Genomic DNA, 22,508 nt, shown 5'->3' with positions numbered 1-22,508 from the left:
GTGTCTCCCTGCTGCTCATTGGGCTCTGTTCTGCATGACCAGGAATGGTGCTGGCAAGAGAGCTCAGCGGCTGGAAGGAAAGTCTGCTGCTGAGCGTCACTATTTTCCACCCCCTGCTTGTGCTCCTATCTGATCAGGCTAGAGAAGACAACAAAACATACATAGTTAGAAAAAAACTCCAATATATAGATTTCTGTAGAATTTCCTTTTTTTTCCCTCCTGTCCTTCCTCTGCAAGGTATTGTTGCTATGTCCTGTTACTGGTTTTTGCTGCAATAAACCCTCTTTGTTTCAATCACAGCAAGAAACAAAAATCCAAACAGAAACCCCTCTGAAAAGAGTAGAAAACAAAAGGTTTTACCTACAAAAAGGGGAGGGGGAGACAGGAGGGACCTTGGTTTTGTTTTTAAAAAGGACTGAAGATTAACATTGAAAAATCAGGAGATGATGTGCAACCCTTTGTGCAAGGCAAAGCCCTCTGGTACTTCCGCCTCTGGTTTTGTTTTAAATTTCCTTTTTCTCTTCTGCGTGCGGATACTTCTCTCCATCTTCATGTTGTCAGTGTTTTGCTGTGTTTTGTGTTTTCTTGTTTAACTTTGTGTCACTACCTCAGTCTGCCCTCATGTCCCTTACACACAAACAAAACATTCCTTCAGCAGAGCGAAGAGGTGGCGGATGACCGGCACGCTCCACGACGGCCCAGCAGTCTCTGCGTCGCCAAGTGGCTCATGTTGGAGACATCAGTATAGTGGACAGGGAAGCCAAACACCCTTTCCATTTTAGTGCACCGTAAGATGTCCTCTTTCTCATTCATGAAGACGGGGACATGCTGGTCTTTGCCCTGCTTTATGGAGTTCGACCTAGTAGTAATGGTCCTCACTTTGCTGAACTTGGCTATCCAGCCGTGCTCCAGACACTCCTGCAGCTCCAGCTTATCATTCACAGTGGATGCCAATGGCCTCCTGTTCATACCAGGAAGGTTCCCCCAGAAGTAGTGGGCCCTGTGTGCAGCTGACACTTCTTTGGCATTAATCATCATAGGGTTGGACTCGAGAATTCGCGAGATGTCCCTCTTGTCAACTAATGCCCATGGCCACCACATTCTCAAAGAGCCGGAAGAAGGGGCGGTCATCTCCCTCCTTGGGCCGCGCATCATGCAGCAGGTGGGAGAACTCAAAGAAGAGCCGGCCAGTGCCTCAGTAGAGTCCTTTATGGGCAGGATTGATATGGAAGAGACCATTGCAAGGACTGCCCCAATCACCAGATCCAATGGGCCCCACTCCTGGGATATGCTTCTGCGTGACGCTGCAGACGTCCCCAACATACATGATCTTCCCCACCGTGATGGAGTCCTTGCACAACCTCGGAGGCGATGTAGCAGTCCACCCTGAATCCCCAAATCCTTCAGCACCAGAAGCCCTGTAGCAATTCCATCAAATAGAGACAGCACCCGGATGGGCTTCCTCTTCTCAGCTGGGACAGGCAGGTAAACCTTCATAGGGTCAAATTCCTGGTCGTGGCTGTTGGTGAAGAACATCTGGAGCCATGAGGGCCAGTCGTCCCGCTGCCGCAGTAGCCCGTAAGTGCCCTTGTGCCCACACATGTAGCAGTTCCGGGGGTCCTCCTTGATGGCTGCCAGGTGGCCCCCAGCCCCAATAAGAGATCCACACCCTCCACACAAAAACACCTGCAGCAGTTATTGTTCCCACACATGAGCACCTTGCCCCCCACCCCCCACAGCAAATGGTGTGGTAGGACTGGTAGCTGTCATCCATCATGGTGATACGTATGCACACTCCAGGAAGCAGTTCTTACAGTTTTGGCACATTTCTCCAACAAACAGAGGGTGTTCCAGGGTAACGTTGAGGCTCCCACAAGAGATGCAAATGTCCTCGATGTCTGGCACTTCTGCCGCACTTTGTACCACCAGCTGCTCTCTTGTGCGTTCATCAATGATCTTAGGCTTCTCAGTCGTACTCTTTCGGGGCTTTTTTGGCTGGGGGGGGTGGTGCATAGGCAGCTGCCTCAGTTCGACCCACATGTCTGTGTAAACTTCTTTGTAGGGGTTCTTCTCTTCTTTGGGTGGCTTCAGGCCCTTGGGGCCAGAAGGCTGGAACCCTCCGAGAGACCACTCGATCATCTGTTTGTTCTGCACCTCCACGGACTTGGCAGTGTCGCTCTCATCGCTGTCGTGGCACGCTGGGAACAACTTCCCCGCATGGCTACAGGCCACCTGCAGGACTTCATAGATGGCTTTGCGGTACATGGGCTGCTTGTTGTATGTGGCCTGGTGGAAAGCACTGCAGAAGGAGCTCAGCGGCATCAACTTCTCAACACACACCATCAAGAACTTGCCATCTCCAAACCACATGACCCAGCGGGTGCCTTCAGCTCCTCAGCTCCGGCCTGTCATCCACCAAGACACAATGCGGCCTGGCCACCAGGAGAAGCCCCCGACGTTTCCCCCACACCAGCTCCCCAGTGCCAAAGCCCCGGCCGTCCTCGTAGGCCAGCTCATCGTTGGCTGCTTTGGTGGTGTTCTTGTCCCCAGCATCTGCCCCCACGGGCTCAGGTGTGGTGGCCACAGTGGGGGATGCAGGGTTGGTGGGCTGCTGCATTGCAGGAGGACTGGCCTCCTCCACCTTCTGAGACTAGCCAGACCCCTGGTTTTCTTCCACAGCATTCATTACTGCGATCACCTTGGCTTTTCTTCTCAGCCCATAAGGCCACGTGCAGCCCCTCTATGTAAAGATTCTTAGCAGATTATTCATCATAGGCAATAGGTAGAAATGACCCAAATGTCAAAGCTGGATAAGAGGTTAACAAAGCTGGTAGATCCATAAATACTACTGGGCCATAGAAAGGTATGAAGTATTGCTACATATTATCATGTGGATTAAGCTAAGTGACAGGAGCCGATGGCAAACAAATCTACCCCCATATGATCCATTTAATGAATTGTCCAAAACAGGTAAATAGAAACAGAAAGTAGATTAAGTGGTTGCATAGGGCTGGAGTGAGGAAGGGTCAGAGGATGAAGGATTAGCGGTAGACAGCTACATGAGACAGGGGTTTGTGGGAGGAGATGAAATTATTCTAGAATCGTGGAGGTGGCTGCATCACTTTGTGCGTACACTTCACATCCTTGCACATATACTTGAATGGGTAAACTGTCTGATATAATGTCTCAATAAAGTGGTTACAAAGAGTTTACTATCTAAATGTTGATGACACCCCAATCAGAGTTGCGAGATTTCACAAAAGGAAATATAAAAAGACAGCACAGTTCATACGTCCACTAAAAAAATAAATAAATAAATTACTGTTTCTCTTAAGTTCAAATTAAACTGGATGCCTTGTATTTTATCTGGCAACCCGACTCCCAAGTCTATTACCTACAACCTAGAACTTACTAATTATCCTCAAGATCCACGTATCCAACTACACAGTAGGAAGTTCTACTTGGTTAACTGCCAAATAGCAAATGAACATAAAACTAAAATCACCTTTCTTATGAGAAGATATTCAATTATGTCAGAAGTGGTAGGTCAGGGCTTGTGCAGGTCTCTGGAGCCCTCTCTCAACCCCCGATGGCCTGGCATCAACAATCTGGTGGTTGGATTAGTGGATGTGGTGTCTAGGAGCTGAGGTTTAACCAACACGGAGGAGGAGTTCAATATGTTGAGAAACATCACCCTGATGGTGAGGGCAGGCTGAGCATCCAAACTCCCTTTCTCAAAACAAAAATCACTTTCCTTCCCTCACCCATGGGTTCATTGCCATTGTCTTGACCTGGAAATCTCCAGGCCCATCCCATCTCTGTAGCAACTAAATTTTACTTCTGAAAAAAAAAAAAACCAGTCTGATATCATCATTCTGCTGCTTTAACCCTTTCAATATACTGGCTCCTACCATGGTCAAATAAAGTCAAAGCCAATTAAGAAGAGGTCTCTACCTGGGCCCCTGGTGGCTCAGTTGGTTACACCCCGACTCCTGGTTTGGGCTCAGGTCCTGATCTCAGGGTCGGGACCCCGGATCCTTCACAGGGCTCCACACTCTGTGGGGAGTCTGCTAAAATTTCTCTCTCCATCTCCCTCTGCGCATTCTAGCACTTGTGCGCATTCTCGCATACGTGCACATGTGGCCTCGCTTTCTCTCTCTTGCTTGTTGACATACTTGAAAGTGAACAGAATGGGTCAAAAGACACACTTGAAGTTTGCGTGTGATAGAGGCTGGGAGTGGGGGGCAGCTAGTAAGAAACAGAGAATGGACTAGAGGGGCACAGTAAACATTAAAAGCACATTTTACAGCAATTACAGAAAGATCCTTGTAATAGTACACATGCTACTGTGCCACTTAAATGCTAGCAACATCAATTTGTTTACTCATTGCTTTTCTAAAACCAGGATATCAGTGACTATGCTTCCTCGCCACTTACTAGTCACATTTACTTTGAAAAACCACCAAGCTTAAAACTCAAGAGCTAGTGTAACTAAGACTTTGAAAAAAAATTAGTGTCCTTTTCTTAGTAGAAATAACAACCACCTATCACTACTTTTTGGTCTTTCACGTGCTATAATTAATACTAAATGCCTGCTTGTATTTGCCTAACCTATGTAACTATCAAAGAAAGAAGATCTTCACTATTGTATTTGAAACTCACAAACCACCTTGTTAACATTATAATTTCCATTTTATAGGAAGGAAACAGTGGCCACATTACAACTAAATAGAGACACACATGCATGCATTGTTTTGGGCATGTCTGTTTAATGGTTAAGGGGTGCTGATGAACACAACGATACACAAAGGTACCGTGGCAATTCCATAAAAACTAAATCAAGCACTCTAGTCTTTACATGTATTGTTAGGAAAATGCCACATCTCAACTTTTTCATTTCTTGAGAGTTGCTACTGCTTGAGGCAGGCAAATTTCAGCCAATTTGATGGGAAAAAATGGACTAAGATTTCTTCTAGCCTGTGAAGCAAAAGCACATTGGAAGTGGCTGATTTTCAAATACTATACATCAGTAACATCCTTCTCTCGTGACAGACAACCATAGCAAATTCACCTGAGTTTGGTTTTGGTGCAGATAGAGCTAAGGCACCACAGGTATCAATTTCCTACAGACTCAGGTAAGACTCACATCTTTTTTTTCAGCTTGAGTTAAATGAAAAAAAAATGCAATTCATATCTCCAGAAGCAAAACTAAGCTCTTAATCTAATTTTACTATTTTAAGATTTCTGATCACTCCCAGCATTGCTGTGTGGCAAGACCTCATTTCTGGTGGCTGACCATTTCCATGGCATGATGCTTTACCAAGAACCAGCTCCAGAAACTCTTTTTCTTCGTTTTGAACTTTCATGTATTTATACACAAAATACCATTTCAATGGCGTTGTGGGGAAAAAAAAAAAAGCAACTTCTTCAAATTTCAGTTGACCTTGTCAAAGGTAATTTTCATTTACTTACTTATTTATTTATTTACTTATTTATTTATTTTTATTTATTTATTATTTTTTACTGGAGTTCAATTTGCCACCATATACCATGACACCCAATGCTCATCCTATCAGGTGCCCCCCCTCAGTGCCCATCACCCAGTCACCCCCACCGCCCACCCACCTCCCCTTCCACCACCCCTTCTTCGTTTCCCAGAGTTAGTAGTCTCTCATGGTCTGTGAGATATTTCTGATATTTCCCACTTGTTTTTTTTTCCTTTCCCCTTTATTCCGTTTCACTATTTTTATATTCCCCAAATGAATGAGATCATATAACATTTGTCCTTCTCCGACGGACTTATTTCACGCAGTGTAATACCCTCCAGTTCCATCCACATGGAAGCAAATGGTGGGTACTTGTTTCTAATGGCTGAGTAATATTCCACTGTATACATAGATCCCATTTTCTTTATCCATTCATCTTTTGATGGACACAAAGGCTTCTTCCACAGTTTGGCTATTGTGGACATTGCTGCTATAAATTATCAGAGAGCAGGTGTCCCGGCATTTCACTGCACCTGTATCTTTGGGGTAAATCCCCAGCAGTGCAATTGCTGGGTCGTATGTAGGGCAGATCTGTTTTTTAACTCTTTAAGGAACCTCCACAGTTTTCCAGAGTGGCCTGCACCAATTGACATTCCCACCAACAGTGCAAGAAGGTTTCCCTTTCTCCACATCCTCTCCAGCATTTGTTGTTTCCTGAACAGGCCAATAGCCAGGGAGTAAATTGAAGCAGTCATCAAAAACCTCCCAAGACACAAAAGTCCAGGGCCAGATGGCTTACCAGGGGAATTCTATCAAACGTTTAAAGAAGAAACCAGGGGAAAAAAAAAAAAAAAAAAAAAAAAAGAAACCAGGGAAGCCCCGGTGGCGCAGTGGTTTAGCACCGCCTACAGCCTACGGGCCTGATCCTGGAGACCTGAGATCGAGTCCCACGTCAGGCTCCTGAATGGAACCTGCTTCTCCCTCCTTCTGTGTCTCTGCCTCTGTCTATATATGTCTATCATAAATAAATAAATCTTTACAAAAATAAAGAAGAAACCATACATATTCTACTAAAGATATTCGGAAAGACAGAAGGAGATGGAGTACTTCCAAACTCATTCTACGAGGCCAGCATCACCTTAATTCCAAAACCACACAAAGACCCCACCAAAAAGGAGAATTATAGACCAATATCCTTGACGATCACGGGATGCAAAAACTCTCAACAAGATATTAGCCACTAGGATTCAACAATACATTAAGAAGATGCTTCACCATGACCAAGTGGGATTTATCCCCGGGATGCAAGGCTGCTTCAACACTCGTAAAGCAATCAATGTGATTGATAATATCAGCAAGAGAAAAAAACAACAACCACATGATCCTCTCAATAGATGCAGAGAAAGCATTTGACAAAATACAGCATCCATTCCTGATCAAAACTCTTCAGGGTGTAGGGATAGAGGGAACATTCTTCAGCATCTTAAAAGCCACCTATGAAAAGCCCACAGCAAATATCATTCTCAATGGGGAAACACTGTGAGCCTTTCCCCTAAATCAAGAACAAGACAGGGATGTCCACTCTCACCACTGCTATTCAACATAGTACTAGAAGTCCTAGCCTCAGCAATAAGACAACAAAAAGAAATAAAAAGCATTCAAATTGGCAAAGAAGTCAAACTCTCCCTCTTCACTGATGACATGATACTGTACATAGAAAACCCAAAAGACTCCACTCCAAGATTGCTAGCACTCATACAGCAATTTGGCAGTGTGGCAGGATACAAAATCAATGCCCAGAAGTCAGTGGCATTTCTATACACTAACAATGAGACTGAAGAAAGAGAAATTAAGGAGTCAGTCCCATTTACAATTGCACCCAAAAGCCTAAGATACCTAGGAATAAACGAACCAACCTAAAAACTAGGGAACACTTCTGAAAGAAATTGAGGAAGACATAAAGAGATGGAAAAATACTCCATGGTCATGGATTGGAAGAATTAATATAGTGAAAATGTCAATGTTACCCAGGGCAATTTACACATTTAATGCAATCCCTATCAAAATACCATGGACTTTCTTCAGAGAGTTGGAACGAATTATCTTAAGATTGGTGTGGAAAGGTAATTATTTTAAATTAATGTGGCTATGAACTGCTGCCATCCTTAACCTCAGAAAATATATTCCTTCTAATTTTTGTTGTGACCATTCATTACTCAAGCTAAATTCCAGCTCATGAATGTTGTCCATAAGGAGCCTATACCTTCCTGCTATTATTTCATATTCTTCTTCTAAACAAGGGCAGGCATACGTTGGCTTCATTAGTGCACACAGCCAGATCACCACCATTAAGGGAAATCATCTAGGTATTTTTGGTAAAATCTTTAACAACTTCCATGCTCATCACGGAACAAGGCTGATTTGTTCTGCCTTGCAGAAGGCAACAATTTGATCTCTGGTTTATGAGACAGCACTCAAAATGTTTTTCCATGTTTTCCCACCAAGAGAATCTGACATCAGCATGGTTTTTACCTTTACCAGTGAATGCAGGCTTTTCTCACCAAACATATCCCAGAGGAAGGTCAGGTCTTCCTGGCTGTCCACACGTGGCCCCAGCTGGACTGGCAGAACAGCCAACAGCTCATACAGACCTAGAAAGTGAAAAATAAAACACAAAGCGTAATCATAGAGTGATCTCATTAATTTCACTTAAGGTGTGTGTGAAGGATGGCTGGAACATGTCGTTTTTACTGGATCAGTAATCTGGGCCATCAAGCAGAACGCTTCTCCGCGGAAGCCAAGGAACCTTTTTGACTTTTACAGCCCAATCAAATATGCAGCATCAACAGGCTAGCCTAACCTTTCGTTTGTCAACATTCTCCAGGCATCCAAGTGGACACAACCCGAGGCAGAAAACGTGTACAAGCTTTCAGAGGAAGAAGAAAACTAAATTGTCACTACTATTGTCTCAGTGTTAGCCAAAGATCAAAAGGAGTCATGAATAGGAATAACTTCCTTAGAAGAGCAGAAAATTGATAGAGTGGCCCATTAAAAAGGTTTTGTGGTTTCCAAAGAGTTCCTAATGATATATAGCTTCAAAACCATTTGGGTTATCTACATCCAAATTCAAGTTCCAAAAAGCTAAGGCCTACTAAACCATACTTGGTGTTGCTTTCTTGTAGCTGCTCATTTTTCAAAAGCAACAACCACAAGCTACACAGAACTGAGTTTACCTTTAACTCCAATCTGAGCATATGCCGTAACCTCTGAAAGAGTTAAGGAAAAGGATGCAGGTTCCTCGGGGCCCTCCTCGCTAGAAGCTTCTTGGGGCTAGACAGTAGTGCCCTGTTCCACCAGTAGCCTGTTGCAGAAACCCTCCCACCTCCTTTGGGGGCCGTCAGTCCTGTCCAAGAACTGTTACAACAGTGCCTGCCCGGGGCCTCTTCAGGGAGGTGACCTAGAAGTATCAACTCTCAGCACACGTTTCACTTTCCAGTGGGATTATACAAGGTAAAAAAGGAGAAACTTCCTTTTATTTCTGTCTGCTGTCTACAAGAGCACCGAAACCTCCTGGGATCTATGACACAGGAGCATGTTGTAATTCCTGCTCTGAAGAAGTGCTGCTGTTCATCACAGGGACAGCTTTACAAGATATGTAACTAAAAGAATCGTAAATTATGGCCTGCTGATTAGTCTATTATCTTCCTAAAGTATTATCATATTCTGATAATCAGTGATCATTCACCAAATGTATTCATTTTCCCTTGGAAAGTTGGATCTGTAACTTGAGACATTAAACTCAAACATTCCTGGGATTGCATGTGGCCATAAAGATCTATTCTACTTTAGGGGGAAGAAAATGTCTCCCTATTACATTCTAAGTATTCTTGATGATTTACACTTATTCCCTTAAAAACCTGGCATCATGCCTAACCTAGCACTTATTGATGATTTCATAAAAATATTTGTAAGGTGTCCCAAATAGTCTGTTTCATATGTAACTCAGTGAGCTTCAGCTATTGTTGCTATTATTAGTTATTCATCATGATTATTATTTTTTAAAGATTAATTTATTTTACAGAGAGGCAGGGGACAGGGGCAGAGAGAGACAGAATCTTAAGCAGACTCCACGCTCAGCATGGAGCTTGACACGAAGCTCCAAATCATGACCCTGATCGTGGCTGGAGCTGAGACCAAGAGTCAGACACTCAACCCACTGCACCAACCAGGAGTGTCCATCGCTACTGCTATTGAAAAATCAAAACTCTGAGTCAAACAGACCTAGAGTCAAACCAGGTCTATACTTCATTTACCTCCCATAACTTACCTCAGCCTTCTTTCCATCATATGTTCAAAAGAAACGGTAATCTACACATGTAGTAAACTGGACAGGAAAAAATACACAAACGTATGCACATACACAAGGTATGTAAAATCTGAAAAAGCCTAAGGGACTACGTTAGTGGCGATGTACCCACATGGTTACCATAACTATGCGAGATGAGGAAGCAGGGTCAAGTGTACACGGGATCTGTATTATGTATTTCCACACATGAATCCACAGTTATCTCAAAGTACAGTTAAAGCAAGACAAGTGGTGGTTAATATGACTGTTATAAGAATGCAAAAGAACAAGGCACATAGTCCCGTGGTTGGCACAAAAGAGGCATTTGATGGATTTTTTAAAGATTTTATTTATTCATGAGACAGAGAGACAGACAGAGGCAGAGACATAGGCAGAAAGAGAAACAGGCTCCATGCAGCGAGCCCAAAGTGCTACTCGATCCCGGGACTCCAGGATCACACCCTGGACTGAAGGCTGATGCTTAAGCACTGAGCCACCCAGGCGTCCCTGATAAAAAGGTTTTAAAAATTGGGCAGCCTGAGTGGCTCAGCAGTTTAGCACTGCCTTTGGGCCAAGGCTTGATCCGACAGGATCAAGTCCCACTGTGGGCTCCCTGCCTGCTTCTCCCTCTGCCTGTGTCTCTGACTTTCTCTCTGTCTCTTTGTCTCTCTCTGTGTCTCTTATGAATAAATAAAATCTTAAAAAAAAGAGTTAAAAAAAATAAAGTGATTTCTTAAGACTTCCTCAAGTGGCAACTGCCCCTTACTAGAATTCTGTCTATACCTTTACTCAACTTCACTTCAAAAAGTTTGGTTCTCTAATGAAGAACCAAGAGGAGCAGATGAATAAGCATCCGCATAAAACACATAAAGTGAAAGATCCCTATAATTTCTAATCTGTGGATAAAACCTGAAAGGAGTCTGGGGGACTAACCAAATAGCAAATCACTTCGAGATTGATGACATATGCCTTATTATCTAAATTAAAATAGGAAACACAGGGACACCTGGGTGATTGAGAAGCTGAGTGTCTAACTTTGGCTCAGGGCATGATTCTGGCCCAGGATCCAGCCCCACATTGGGCTTTTTATGGGGAGCCTGCTTCTCCCTCTGCCTGTGTCTCTGTGTCTCTCACAAATCAATAAGTAAAATCTTTTACAAATAAAATAAAATAGAAAACACATATAAGAAAATCAACTTCTGAAGATGATTTTTTAAAAATTATATGGCCCCGATATTTAAGCTGAACTACATTCCTTTTTAAATCATAAACAAGGAAAACATTTAGAAAGCAACAGATAAGCTCAAGGAGATCACAAAAACCAACCTTCACAGGAGACCTATTTCTCCTCTGCCTCAGTGTCCTTTACAGTTTATCCAGGTGTGCTTTCAATTCATCTGAGTTTGAAAGTGAACGGCAAGGAACAGCAAGGTAATTCATTCCAAGATTGAAAATAAAATGATAGCTACAGGAAATTACTCCATCAATGCTAACTGCTTCTGTCACTTATTCTTTGGTTATGAAGGTAATGTGGAAAGGTCTAATATCCATAAATCATTATGATGCTTTATACTTCATTTTGAAAACAATCCTGTCTTTTTATGTATTTCATCAGGCCTCGTTCCGACACTAGCGTATCTGTCAGTTTTTAGCACTGTCAGCAACAGACCTAGCTGATTTGTCTTTATTTCTCCAAAGCATTCCTCCTGCCTGTGCCTTTCTCAGAACACTAGTAGCTGACAGTTTCTCTCTGCCCAGAGAGTTCTAGCCTCAGACTTCTGCTACTGTAGCCACCCAGGTAGAACAGAGGACATCCCCACGCACAATTTTTTGAGCAGGAGAGTGAATGCAAATCAGCACAGTATCCGCATAAGGTCCTCGGTGACAGGACTTTTGGAAACATTTGCAGCGGCTTCTGGTTTTCACTCCCAGGATCTCACACTTGTGTCTGCGCCAGGAAGAGCTCTGCTCAGGACCGGGCCCAAGGGAGCCGGGTGGCAGGGAGCTCCGAAAGGCACACTTACATCATCAGCCAAGACTGCTGTGCTGTGGAGGATGGGCACAGGGTTCTACTTCTCATAGTAGTAGAGCTTTTCATGAATCTAGAAGAAAAACAAGAGTATACAAGTTCACCTGCTAGCAAACAGTGAGATAGTTGAAGGGTTTTCAGCACTGCGAATAGAAACAGATCCACTAAACCTCAAAAAAAAATTAAACGTTTCTATAAATCTGTAGATAATAAATAAGTGGGCTTATTTCTATGGTCCAGTCTGATTCTTCTTTAAGATTCTCATGTCAATGTTCTATGTTTAAATCAAAGTTTTTCTAATTGCGACATCATTGACATGTACCACTGTAATACTTTTTATATGTACAACATAATGATTTGCTGTATATATATATTGCAAAATGGTTACCACAGTAAATTTAGTTACTATCACCGTACATTGTTACATGAGATGTCAAATGGGGGTAAAAATCATTATCAAATAGAGCCCACATAAAAGCTAAACCTTTTTCCCTTGAATAATTATGATAGTTTTCTAAAATATGTAACTTCTAAAACATATTGCTTCAGTACTTTAAGTATCAGTTGTAGTTCATATCTCTACTAAAAACATACATGATGATTAATAAGGCGGCAGCCACTTGGGTTGGTACGTGATAACCATTAGAAGCAAGGGAACTGGCGTGGTGTGTGCCCTCCTGAGCATGCTGTTCCTTTCGCTTCGTCTTTTTTTTCCCCCAGATTGTCAACCTTTCTCCCAAATTCAAACTTCTAAGAAACAGAGGGAATGCTCCTAGATGAAGACATTTCTCAGAACTATTGAGCTTAGATAACTTTCTGTCCTGTAAAACAAGTAAAATTATACTATCAGGGAATAATTGGGTCCTTTCTTTCCCAACATTACCCAAGAAACAACAAAGGTGAGAATGTATTTTTAGTGCACTAGAAGACACATGGAGTTCCTTAAAAAATCTGCTTTAACAAATGCAAAACTGTTGGCTTTTACGTTTTATCTACTTCAGCTCTTACACAGGTGCCTTTAAAATGTTATACTTGAAAACTTACTTGAGCCTCTTCTTACTTACAGTTGAAGAAATTACCCCCCGCACTATATATATAAAACAGTTGCACCGCAGAATTTCCAGTTTTTAATAGGTATCAAGTAATACACTCAGAGGTATCAGGCCATCTACTCTTTAAATAATAACTGGCGATGGTTCCACACATAGAAACAAATGAGTTGGGACTTAAAACTCAGGCCACCTGGCTCAGTGTCAGAGCTTGTCGTCACTCCACATGCCTGCCTCTCAGATTAACATCTTGTCTGCCTTTTCCACGGACCTCAATCATGGCTGGACGAACAGGATAGAGAGAGGCTCGCAGATATGTGACAAATAATACTGGCTGTTTCTAATGACTACGGGATTAGGAATGGCTTCTCTTCACCCCTCCCTGTCTTTTTTCTTTCCGACAATTCTTAATTTTTCCAGATGAATTTGTATTGATTCTGTACCATAATTACAACTTAAACATTATATGCCCCAAATAAAGACATTCTTCTCCACTTCATTTCCTTCTTCTGAGGGTCTTTTATAAACAAGGAGCCCCTCTTTCCACATCATCATCTTTCCATCTTCACCCAAGTGAGTTGAGTGCGGACCCCTACCCTGCCAACCCTGGGACGTTGTATTGTATCAGGAGTTTTTAAATGCTCTCCCAGAATTTCCAAATGCTGGTAACCCTATGATGATATGTGTTTTTACTCCAGGACATAATTTTAAATATGAAGTTGGTATGAAAGTAAAAATTACTTCAAGTAATTAATGTTCAATCTCACAAAATATTTTCTACCATATGTACCAATAGTGTTTTCCGGGTGTGACCAGGTAATATGGGAATTCTATTTACAGAATTTATTTATAAATTTCCAAATACTAGCCATCTCATCGTGGCTTTCCCAAAAGGGGCCTCACTTGGCTAGATATTTTGGTCACTTAATGTGCCGTGGAATCCATTGATGATATCTTACTGAGACTTTCCTCATTAGTTCTCGCAACTGAAGTTCGCTTTTTTTCTCCTGGTCTTGTCTTTATGGGGTCATAATATCAGTGTTACACTGCTTTCGCTTTTTTTTTTACACTGTGGAAAGTTTCAATCTTTTTCTATGCTCTCAAATCTCAATGCCACTAAAGTAATCTTTTCTTTAAGTGTTTGATGGCATTCCCATGGGAAACCAGGAGGATCAGATACATTATGGAGGGCAGCTTCATCCCCCAACTTTATTTCTTGTGGGTGGTGTATGGAAATTTCTCCATTTAGGTTTTCTATCTCTTCCTTTGTCAGTTACAGTAAACACCGTTTTCCTACAAAATTACTCATTTTTTACTGGCCTTAAAAAATTAAATGAATCTGACTCAGTTGGGGGATGGGGCAGATGGCAGAGGATTAGGGGTCCTCAAGCACCTGGCCCCACCAACTTACCTAGACCAGAGACCCCTTCTGGATCTCCTTCAGAGGTGGCTCGTGGCCCCTGCAGCCCCCAACCATCCCCATGCATCTCCTTGTGTTCGCAGGCTGCTCTGCCAGCACTCACCATTCGGGTCCTTCTCACAGTAGCACTGGTACTTGCACTCCACCACGTTCTCCAGAAAGGCCTTCACCTGCTCCTTGTCCTCGAAGTCCACCAGGCCTGGCACGGACCCTGCTGGCCTGGCAGAGCTCAGCCTGCCTCTCTGCATGCCTGTGGCATGGTCACGTGAGTAAGTGGAAGGCCATGGCCTGGGGCGGAGCCTCCGGCTGGAGCCTGGGCGAGGCTGGGCAGGGCTGGGCAGGGCGTGCCCCCAAGGTCTCTCTGCTGGTCTCCCATTCAGGAAGGGAGTGCACAGTCCATCTACCTTTGAAGACCCTTGGCTGTTGCCACACCTCTTGCTTCTCTGGCTCCTTCCCTCTAACTGGTGACAGCCTCTCTGCAGCACTTCTGTGCCAGCTTTATGCCTCCCAGCATTACAGGATCCGTGGTCTCTCATGTGGCCCATGGGCAGTTTCCACTGGCAACTTAGCACTACTGAAAGAAAAAAAATCAATTAACATTTTTATGCACCTGGATTTGAAGTTGCAACAGGATTATTATTTTTGCATAATTGTTTTCATAAGGCTGTGCCAGTGCTGCACAGGCTAAGCTTGTCAGAGCTTTGCTATTAACCTTCGCAGCATTGCTTATCACCATTGTGTTTGGAAAATTTCTACTATACAACTATAATTATCTCAAGTCATATATTCAATTAACTAAGATAGGTAAAAGACTTCAAATTAGTTCATAAAAGCCTAGTCATTGAATATAGCAATACAGAGGTGTCTGGGTGGCTGACTTGATTAAGCATCCAACTCTTGATCTTGGCTCAGGTCATGGTCTTTGGGTCATGAGATTGAGCCCCATGTTGGGCTCTGGACTCAGTGTGGAATCTGCTTGAGATTCTCTCTCCTCCTTCTACCCCTCTCCTCTCTCTCTCTCTCTAACAAAGGTTGGGAAAATAAAGAAAATACTAATATAAACATAGAGGTTCCTATCTTCTGAATATTTAGGATCTAATTCCCAAACAATCCAAGGTTACAGGAATATAGACATTATGATATTCACCAATAAACTGACAATGTTCATACCAGCCCTCATTTAAACATTTCTTCCCACCTAATACATGCCCTCTATGCTGTCATTGGTTTTTACCTTGGATGCCATTAACATGACTGCAAAAATACAGGACTTCACAGGGCTGATGAAAATGATGACGAAGTGATGCTGGTGGTAAACAAGCCTCTGAAAGAGGTCTGCTAGTCAGCAACTGAGAAAAATGTAACATATCTGACAAAACTCCCCACTTTGAAAGGGAACAATCTGAATACCAAACTTTAAAAATGAACAAAAACCAAATACTACTGGAGAAACTAAAGTCTTCAAATATTTTTGTTAAACTGCCCTTTTAACTGGAAAAGTCAAAGTGCTATTATAAAATGTTGGCAGCAATATTATGCCAACAAAGGAAAATTCAGCAGGATACAATGCATCCATGCTAAGAATTAGCGGTTACAACTGTAACCTACAATATTCTTAATTACATTTCAAATGTGGTCACATTTTATATTTCCTGTTCCTACATAAAGTTCTGTTCACTTCCCCCACCATTTTCTTGCTCTTTTCGTACCTGTTTAATGCAGATTAATTGTAACTGGCCTTTTCCTACTATGTATTATTACTAGATAAATGGACCACAGAATAACAACATCAACAGAGAAAGCTAACAGGGTTCCGACCTTCACTGAGAGTGAATCTAGCTATGCCAGAAGTGGAACTGAAAATGCATTTATTTCACAAAAACAACCAAAAAAAATAATAAGCCACCCAAACAGTGTCAGAATACAAAGTACAATAATAAGAATTAGGTTTTCTTTATCCTGAGAGCTAATTTCCCCCACCTCCAGGGCTTTGTCATTTAAGAAATTCCGTTATACAGTGTCATGAAGCCACCAAATTTCTCCAATAATTTTTAAATTAAGGACATCGACCTTTTGCCAATAAACTGTTTCCAGAGAAAGCACAAACTAACGCTTTCTAGGATAAAAACTGATAGCCACTAAAAATAGAGATGAAAACAAAATAGACTATACAGGACAACTGGATTCCTACATGCACAAGAATGTAGATTCTTAGATCCCTATCTCACACCATACACAAAAAATTAGCTCAAATTTTAAATCAAGGGGTAAATCCTCATAACCTTGGGTTTGCAAAGAGATTCTTAGATATGCTACCAAGAGCATAAGCAGCACAAGATAAAATGGACACTGATCTTTATAGAAATTAGAACTTTTGTACAAAGGATACTATCAGACAAGTGAAATGATAGCCTACACAAGGGGAAAAAATATTTGCAAGGCGAAAATATGATAAGGGTTTAATATCTAAAATATATAAAAAATGCCAAACTCAACAACAAAAAGGCAATCAAATCGCCAAAGACTACCTGAAAACATGCTCAACATCATTAGTCATTAGGGAAATGCAAATCAAAACCACAATGAACTACCACTTCATGCCCACGAGAATGGCTATAATCAAAAATTACTCAGTGTAACAGGTAGTGATGAGGATATGGAGAAATTGGAACCCTCATATAATGCTGGTAGGAATGTAAAATGGTGCAGACTCCACGGAAAACACTTTGATGGTTCCTTCTCACAAGCCTAAACAGAACTACTATATAAGCAGGCATTTCAGCCGCTAAGTGTCTACCCAAAAGAACCGCAATCGGGACTCAAAACAGATAGTTGTACAGCAATGTCCATTGCAGCACCATTCACAATAGCCAAAAGGTGGACACATGCAAGTGTCCATCAACAGACAAATGGACAAACAACATGCAGTGTATACACATAGTGCAATGTTATTCAACCGAGAAAGAGAAGGAGATTCTGATACATGCTACAACATGGACAAACCTTGAAAGCATTGCATGGAGTGGTATAGTTACAAAAGGGCAAGTACTGTATAGTTCCACTTATGTGAACTATGTAAAACAGTTAAAATATAGAGACAAAGCGTAGAATGGTGGTTGCCGGGAGCTGGGGGTGGGCAACAAGGGAAGGTAGCGCTTAACAGCCACAGAGTTTCTGTGTAGAGTGATGAGAAGGTTTTGGAAATAGAGAGTGGGGACGTTTGCACGACATTCTGAATATACCTAATGCCATTACATTGTACGTTAACATGGTAAAAATGGCAAATTTTATACATGTATCTTACCTTAAAGAAAAACTGAAAAATAAAAGCCAACTACATGCACATTATGAAACATTGTACTCCTTACAGCTAAAAGAGAAATCACACCACTGCCATTAAGATTATACAATGAGTCTCAAAATGGAAGACAAAAACTACATAATGAATGAAAATTATTGGCAGAATTCCTGTATGAGAGGACTGTTGCACATACAAAGTTCTGTACAATGCCATGAGACACAACATATTCAGCAACTTGTTTACATGGCATTTCTGTAAAGACTAAGATAATAATCACAATAAGATGATATATTAAACCTTTTTTAAATGAAGTTTATTTTTATCTATTTTTAATTCTTTTTCCCTTATTTTTTGTATATTTGTTATTGGGGTTCGATTGGCCAACATATACTACAACACCCGATGCTCATCCCGTCAAGTGCCCCCCTCAGTGCCAGTCACCCTGTCACCCCAACCCCGGCCGACCTCCCCTTCCACCACCCCTTGTTCGTTTCCCAGAGTTAGGTGTCTCTTATGTGCTGTCACCCTCACTGATATTTCCCACTCATTTTCTTTCCTGTCCCCTTGAATCCCTTTCACTAGTTTTTATATTCCCCGAATGAATGAGACCATATGATGTTTGTCCCTCTCCGACTGACTTACTTCACTCAGAATAATATATTAAATCTAACAGACGACAGGGTAACAAATAGAGAATTTGCTTCTGTATCTCCCTCTAGATCTGGTCTAGTCTGATTCACCTGCTTCTTTTGTGTATAAATTTCTGTCACCAATTAACAGTATTTATTGAATACATACAGTACAGTACAGTCACTGCAGGAAAGTCTACTGCTATTACCCACTGTAATAAATAAAGCCATTCATTTGAAAAACTCAACAAAAGGAGAAATGACGGTTGGGCTTTTTGTAATAGCAAGAGCACGCAATGTAGCAGAGTCATTGGCTAACATGTAGTAAGTATGCTAGCAGATATTTACCTTACAAGAAAACTATTAATAGAACAGAAGTGAAAGCCCACCTCTAAGAGCTATTGTGAGAAATGCCACTAAGTGATTTTCCTGTTTAAAAATGAAAAATCCAGGGCAGCCCGGGTGGCTCTGCAGTTTAGCGCCAGCTTCAGTCCAGGGCCTGATCCTGGGGACCGGGGATCGAGTCCGACATCTGGCTCCCTGCTTGGAGTCTGCTTCACCCTCTGCCTGTGTCTCTGCCTCTCTCTCGCTCTGTGTGTCTCTCATGAATAAATAAAATCTTAAAAATTAAATAAAAATTAAATAAAAATGAAAACCCATTATTACATGAAGACGACTTTTTGCTTCATTCATAAATACTTGAGGAGCAGTAACAAGGACAAGAACAAGTGTCCTGGTTTAATTTAAGAATGAAGCTCTATGTACTGATCTCCCCCCAACAAAAGTTGTATCCAAATGCCAAATCACACGCTGCTTTCTGTTCACACAGAACAGCTTGCGGTCAGCCACATACCTAATGAGCTTGATTTGCTATGGAAGAGAACTGTAAAAATAAAAACATGATCCATTCAAAACTCCAGAGTATACCTCATTTTGGAAGCCATTTGAAGAAAAAAGAGCAAGTTGAAGATGCTGATTTTCCATGATGAAATACACTCAATATCAAAAGGGAAAAATAATTCATGTTTTAAATGAAATATGAAAACAAAACATTTGTAGGACATTGGCAAGGCCAATAAAGTCCATTCTAGTTACTTCAAAGGGCTTCTGCAAGTGGCAATATTGCAGTGATATAGTCAAAACCTTTCTTCTTTCGAATCTACTGCTTTAAGAATGGAACTTCATGCTTTTGATGTTGGAAATAAAGGTTAACCAGGTTTCTTAAGATGAGCCTATGGTATAAACAATTTGAATGTTGGCCAAACATTTTTTTTCTTTTTTTTTTAATAAATTTATTTTTTATTGGTGCTCAATTTGCCACCATACAGAATAACACTCAGTGCTCATCCCATCAAGTAAGTGCCCCCATCAGTGCCCGCCACCCCGTTACCCCCACCTGCCAACCACCTCCCCTTCAACTACCCCTAGTTTCGTTTCCCAGAGTTAGGAGTCTGTCATGTTCTGTCTCCCTTTCTGATATTTCCCACTCATTTTTTCTTTCCCCTTTAATCCCTTTCATTATTTTTTATATTCCCCAAATGAATGAGACCATAAAATGTTTGTCCTTCTCCGACTGACTTACTTCACTCCGCATAATACCCTCCAGGTCCATCCACGTCGAAACAAATGATGGGTATTGGTCATTTCTAATGGCTGAGTAATATTCCATTGTATACATAAACCACATCGTCTTTACCCATTCATCTTTCGATGGACACCGAGGCTCCTTCCACAGTTTAGCTATTGTGGACACCGCTGCTAGAAACATCAAGGTGCAAGTGTCCTGGCATTTCATTGCATTTGTATCTTTGGGATAAATCCCTAGCAGTGCAATTGCTGGGTCCTAGGGCAGGTCTATTTTTAACTCTTTGAGGAACCTCCACACAGTTTTCCAGGGTGGCTGCACCATTGCACATTCCTACCAACAGTGCAAGAGGGTTCCCTTTTCTCCGCATCCTCTCCAACTTTTGTGGTTTCCTGCCTTGTTAATCTTCCCCATTCTCACTGGTGTGAGGTGGTATCTCATTGTGGTTTTGATTTGTATTTCTCTGATGGCCAGTGATGCGGAGCATTTTCTCATGTGCTTCTTGGCCATGTCTGTGTCTTCCTCTGTGAGATTTCTGTTCATGTCTTTTGCCCGTATCTTGATTGGATTGTTTGTTTCTTTGCTGTTGAGTTTAAGAAGTTCTTTACAGATCTTGGATACTAGGCCTTTAACTGAGAAGTCATTTGCCAATATCTTCTCCCATTCTGTAGTTGTCTTTTAGTTTTGTTGACTGTATCTTTTGCTGTGCAAAAGCTTCTTACCTTGATGAAGTCCCCATAGTTCATTTTTGCTTTTGTTTCTCTTGCCTTCATGGATGTATCTTGCAAGAAGTTACTGTGGCCAAGTTCGAAAAGGGAGTTGCCTATGTTTTCCTCTAGGATTTTGATGGATTCTTGTTTCACATTTAGATCTTTCATCATTTTATCTTTGTATATGGTGCAAGAGAGTGGTCTAGTTTCATTCTTCTGCATGTGGATGTCCAATTTTCCAGCACCATTTACTGAAGAGACTGTCTTTTTTCCAGTGGATAGTCTTTCCTCCTTTGTCAAATATTAGTTGACCATAAAGTTGAGGGTCCACTTCTGGATTCTCATTTCTGTTCCATTGATCTATGTGTCTGTTTTTGTGCCAGTACCACACTGTCTTGATGACCACGGCTTTGTAGTACAACCTGAAATCTGGCATTGTGATGCCCATGGCTATGGTTTTCTTTTTTAAGATTCCCCTGGCTATTTGGGGTTTTTTTCAGATTCCACACAAATCTTTTTTTTTTTTTTTAATTTTTTTATTTATTATTTATGATAGAGAGAGAGAGAGAGAGAGGCGGAGACACAGGCAGAGGGAGGAGCAGGCTCCATGCCTCGGGAGCCCGATGTGGGATTCGATCCCGGGTCTCCAGGATCGCGCCCTGGGCCAAAGATAGGCGCCAAACCGCTGCGCCACCCAGGGATCCCCCACACAAATCTATAATAATTTGTTCCAACTCTCTGAAGAAGTCCATGGCATTTTGATAGGGATTGTATTAAACGTGTAAATTGGGATCCCTGGGTGGCGCAGCGGTTTAGCGCCTGCCTTTGGCCCAGGGCGTGATCCTGGAGACCCGGGATCGGGCTCCCGGTGCATGGAGCCTGCTTCTCCCTCTGCCTGTGTCTTTGCCTCTCTCTCTCTCTCTCTGTGTGACTATCATAAGTAAATAAAAATTAAAAAATAAATAAAAATAAACGTGTAAATTGCCTTGGGTGATCACTGACATTTTCACAATATTAATTCTTCCAATCCTTGAGCATGGAGTATTTTTCCATCACTTTGTGTCTTCCTCACTTTCTTTCAGAAGTGTTCTGTAGTTTTTAGGGTATACATCCTTTACCTATTTGGTTAGGTTTATTCCTAGGCATCTTATGCTTTTGGGTGCAATTGTAAAAGGGATTGACTCCGTAATTTCTCTTTCTTCAGTCTCATTGTTAGTGTACAGAAATGCCACTGAATTCTGGGCATTGATTTTGTATCCTGCCACACTTGGGCCGAACATTTTTAAAAGAAGTAAACAGAACTTATTTAAAGAAAAAAAGTTATGTATGTATTGAAGTCTTTAAAAGAGCCAGAGGAAAAAAACATGCTTTGAAAGATTACTTCAAATCAGAGATCCTGACAGCTGACCTCTAACTAGAAATTTTAGGAATAATCATTTCATCATCTTTCACTATACTGAAATATAAATAGATAGATGATAGATAGATAGATAGATAGATAGATACACAGATAGATAACAAGAGCCTACCTAGCATTCTTTGCTTACTAAAAATGCCATTCAAGAAGACGCAGGTGGCCTGGGTCGAGGTCCTGGGATCAAGTCCCTTGTTGGGCTCCCTGCTTGGAGCCTGCTTCTCCCTCTGCCTGTGTGTCTGCCTCTCTCACGACTAAATAAATAAAATCTAAAAAAAAAAAAAAAGAACACAGGCAAACAGGGAGATCATTCAAAATAGTCACATAAAAACTTCTGAAATCCTTTCCCTCAACAGACACAATATATCTACAGCTACATATAAAACAATTATCTCTGAGCAGGACAGCTACTCCACAACGAAGAATAAACAGACAGGGAGGAGAGACAGATGTAGTTGTATTTTTGCCGAAAACCTCACCTCCCCCCATGCAACGACCTATGGAGGAGGGGTTTGCACAAATACAGAACCCCTCCCTGAG

General features: G+C 41.8%; 1 protein-coding gene and 1 pseudogene across 6 annotated transcripts; both read right to left on the bottom strand.

Moving 5' to 3' along the window:
- Positions 1-13: 13 nt before the first annotated feature.
- Positions 14-2,704, bottom strand: LOC119879043 (annotated as a pseudogene).
- Positions 2,705-7,370: 4,666 nt separating this feature from the next.
- Positions 7,371-22,238, bottom strand: LOC119869238. 6 transcript variants are annotated; one of them, XR_005387298.1, is made up of 5 exons: positions 22,084-22,238; positions 14,433-14,903; positions 12,455-12,681; positions 11,158-11,933; positions 7,684-8,137 (listed from the first exon to the last, which is right to left on the bottom strand). XR_005387298.1 is itself a non-coding variant. In XM_038589519.1 (3 exons), exons 1-3 carry the CDS (start codon positions 22,088-22,090, stop codon positions 7,947-7,949), a joined length of 669 nt encoding a protein of 222 aa, XP_038445447.1. In that variant the 5' UTR covers positions 22,091-22,238; the 3' UTR covers positions 7,371-7,946. The 6 variants fall into 6 exon arrangements, 2 of the variants coding, with proteins under 2 accessions (XP_038445447.1, XP_038445448.1); XR_005387297.1 differs by having other exon boundaries at positions 7,692-8,137; positions 11,856-11,933; XR_005387296.1 differs by lacking the exon at positions 12,455-12,681 and having other exon boundaries at positions 7,371-8,137.
- Between the last annotated feature and the right edge of the window lie 270 nt (positions 22,239-22,508).

This window comes from Canis lupus, unplaced genomic scaffold (assembly GCF_011100685.1).
Source record: "Canis lupus familiaris isolate Mischka breed German Shepherd unplaced genomic scaffold, alternate assembly UU_Cfam_GSD_1.0 chrUn_S2225H2425, whole genome shotgun sequence".
NCBI classification, from domain to species: domain Eukaryota; kingdom Metazoa; phylum Chordata; class Mammalia; order Carnivora; family Canidae; genus Canis; species Canis lupus.
This window is presented reverse-complemented; position numbering and strand designations above follow the sequence as displayed.

What these genes read in the sequence shown, in the direction of transcription:
- LOC119869238 (XM_038589519.1), bottom strand. An exon ending in CTGTGAGAAGGACCCGAATG is followed by an intron (nt 8,138 to 14,432) that starts GTGAGTGCTGGC and finishes TTCACTTTCTAG; the next exon opens with GTCTGTATGAGCTGTTGGCT.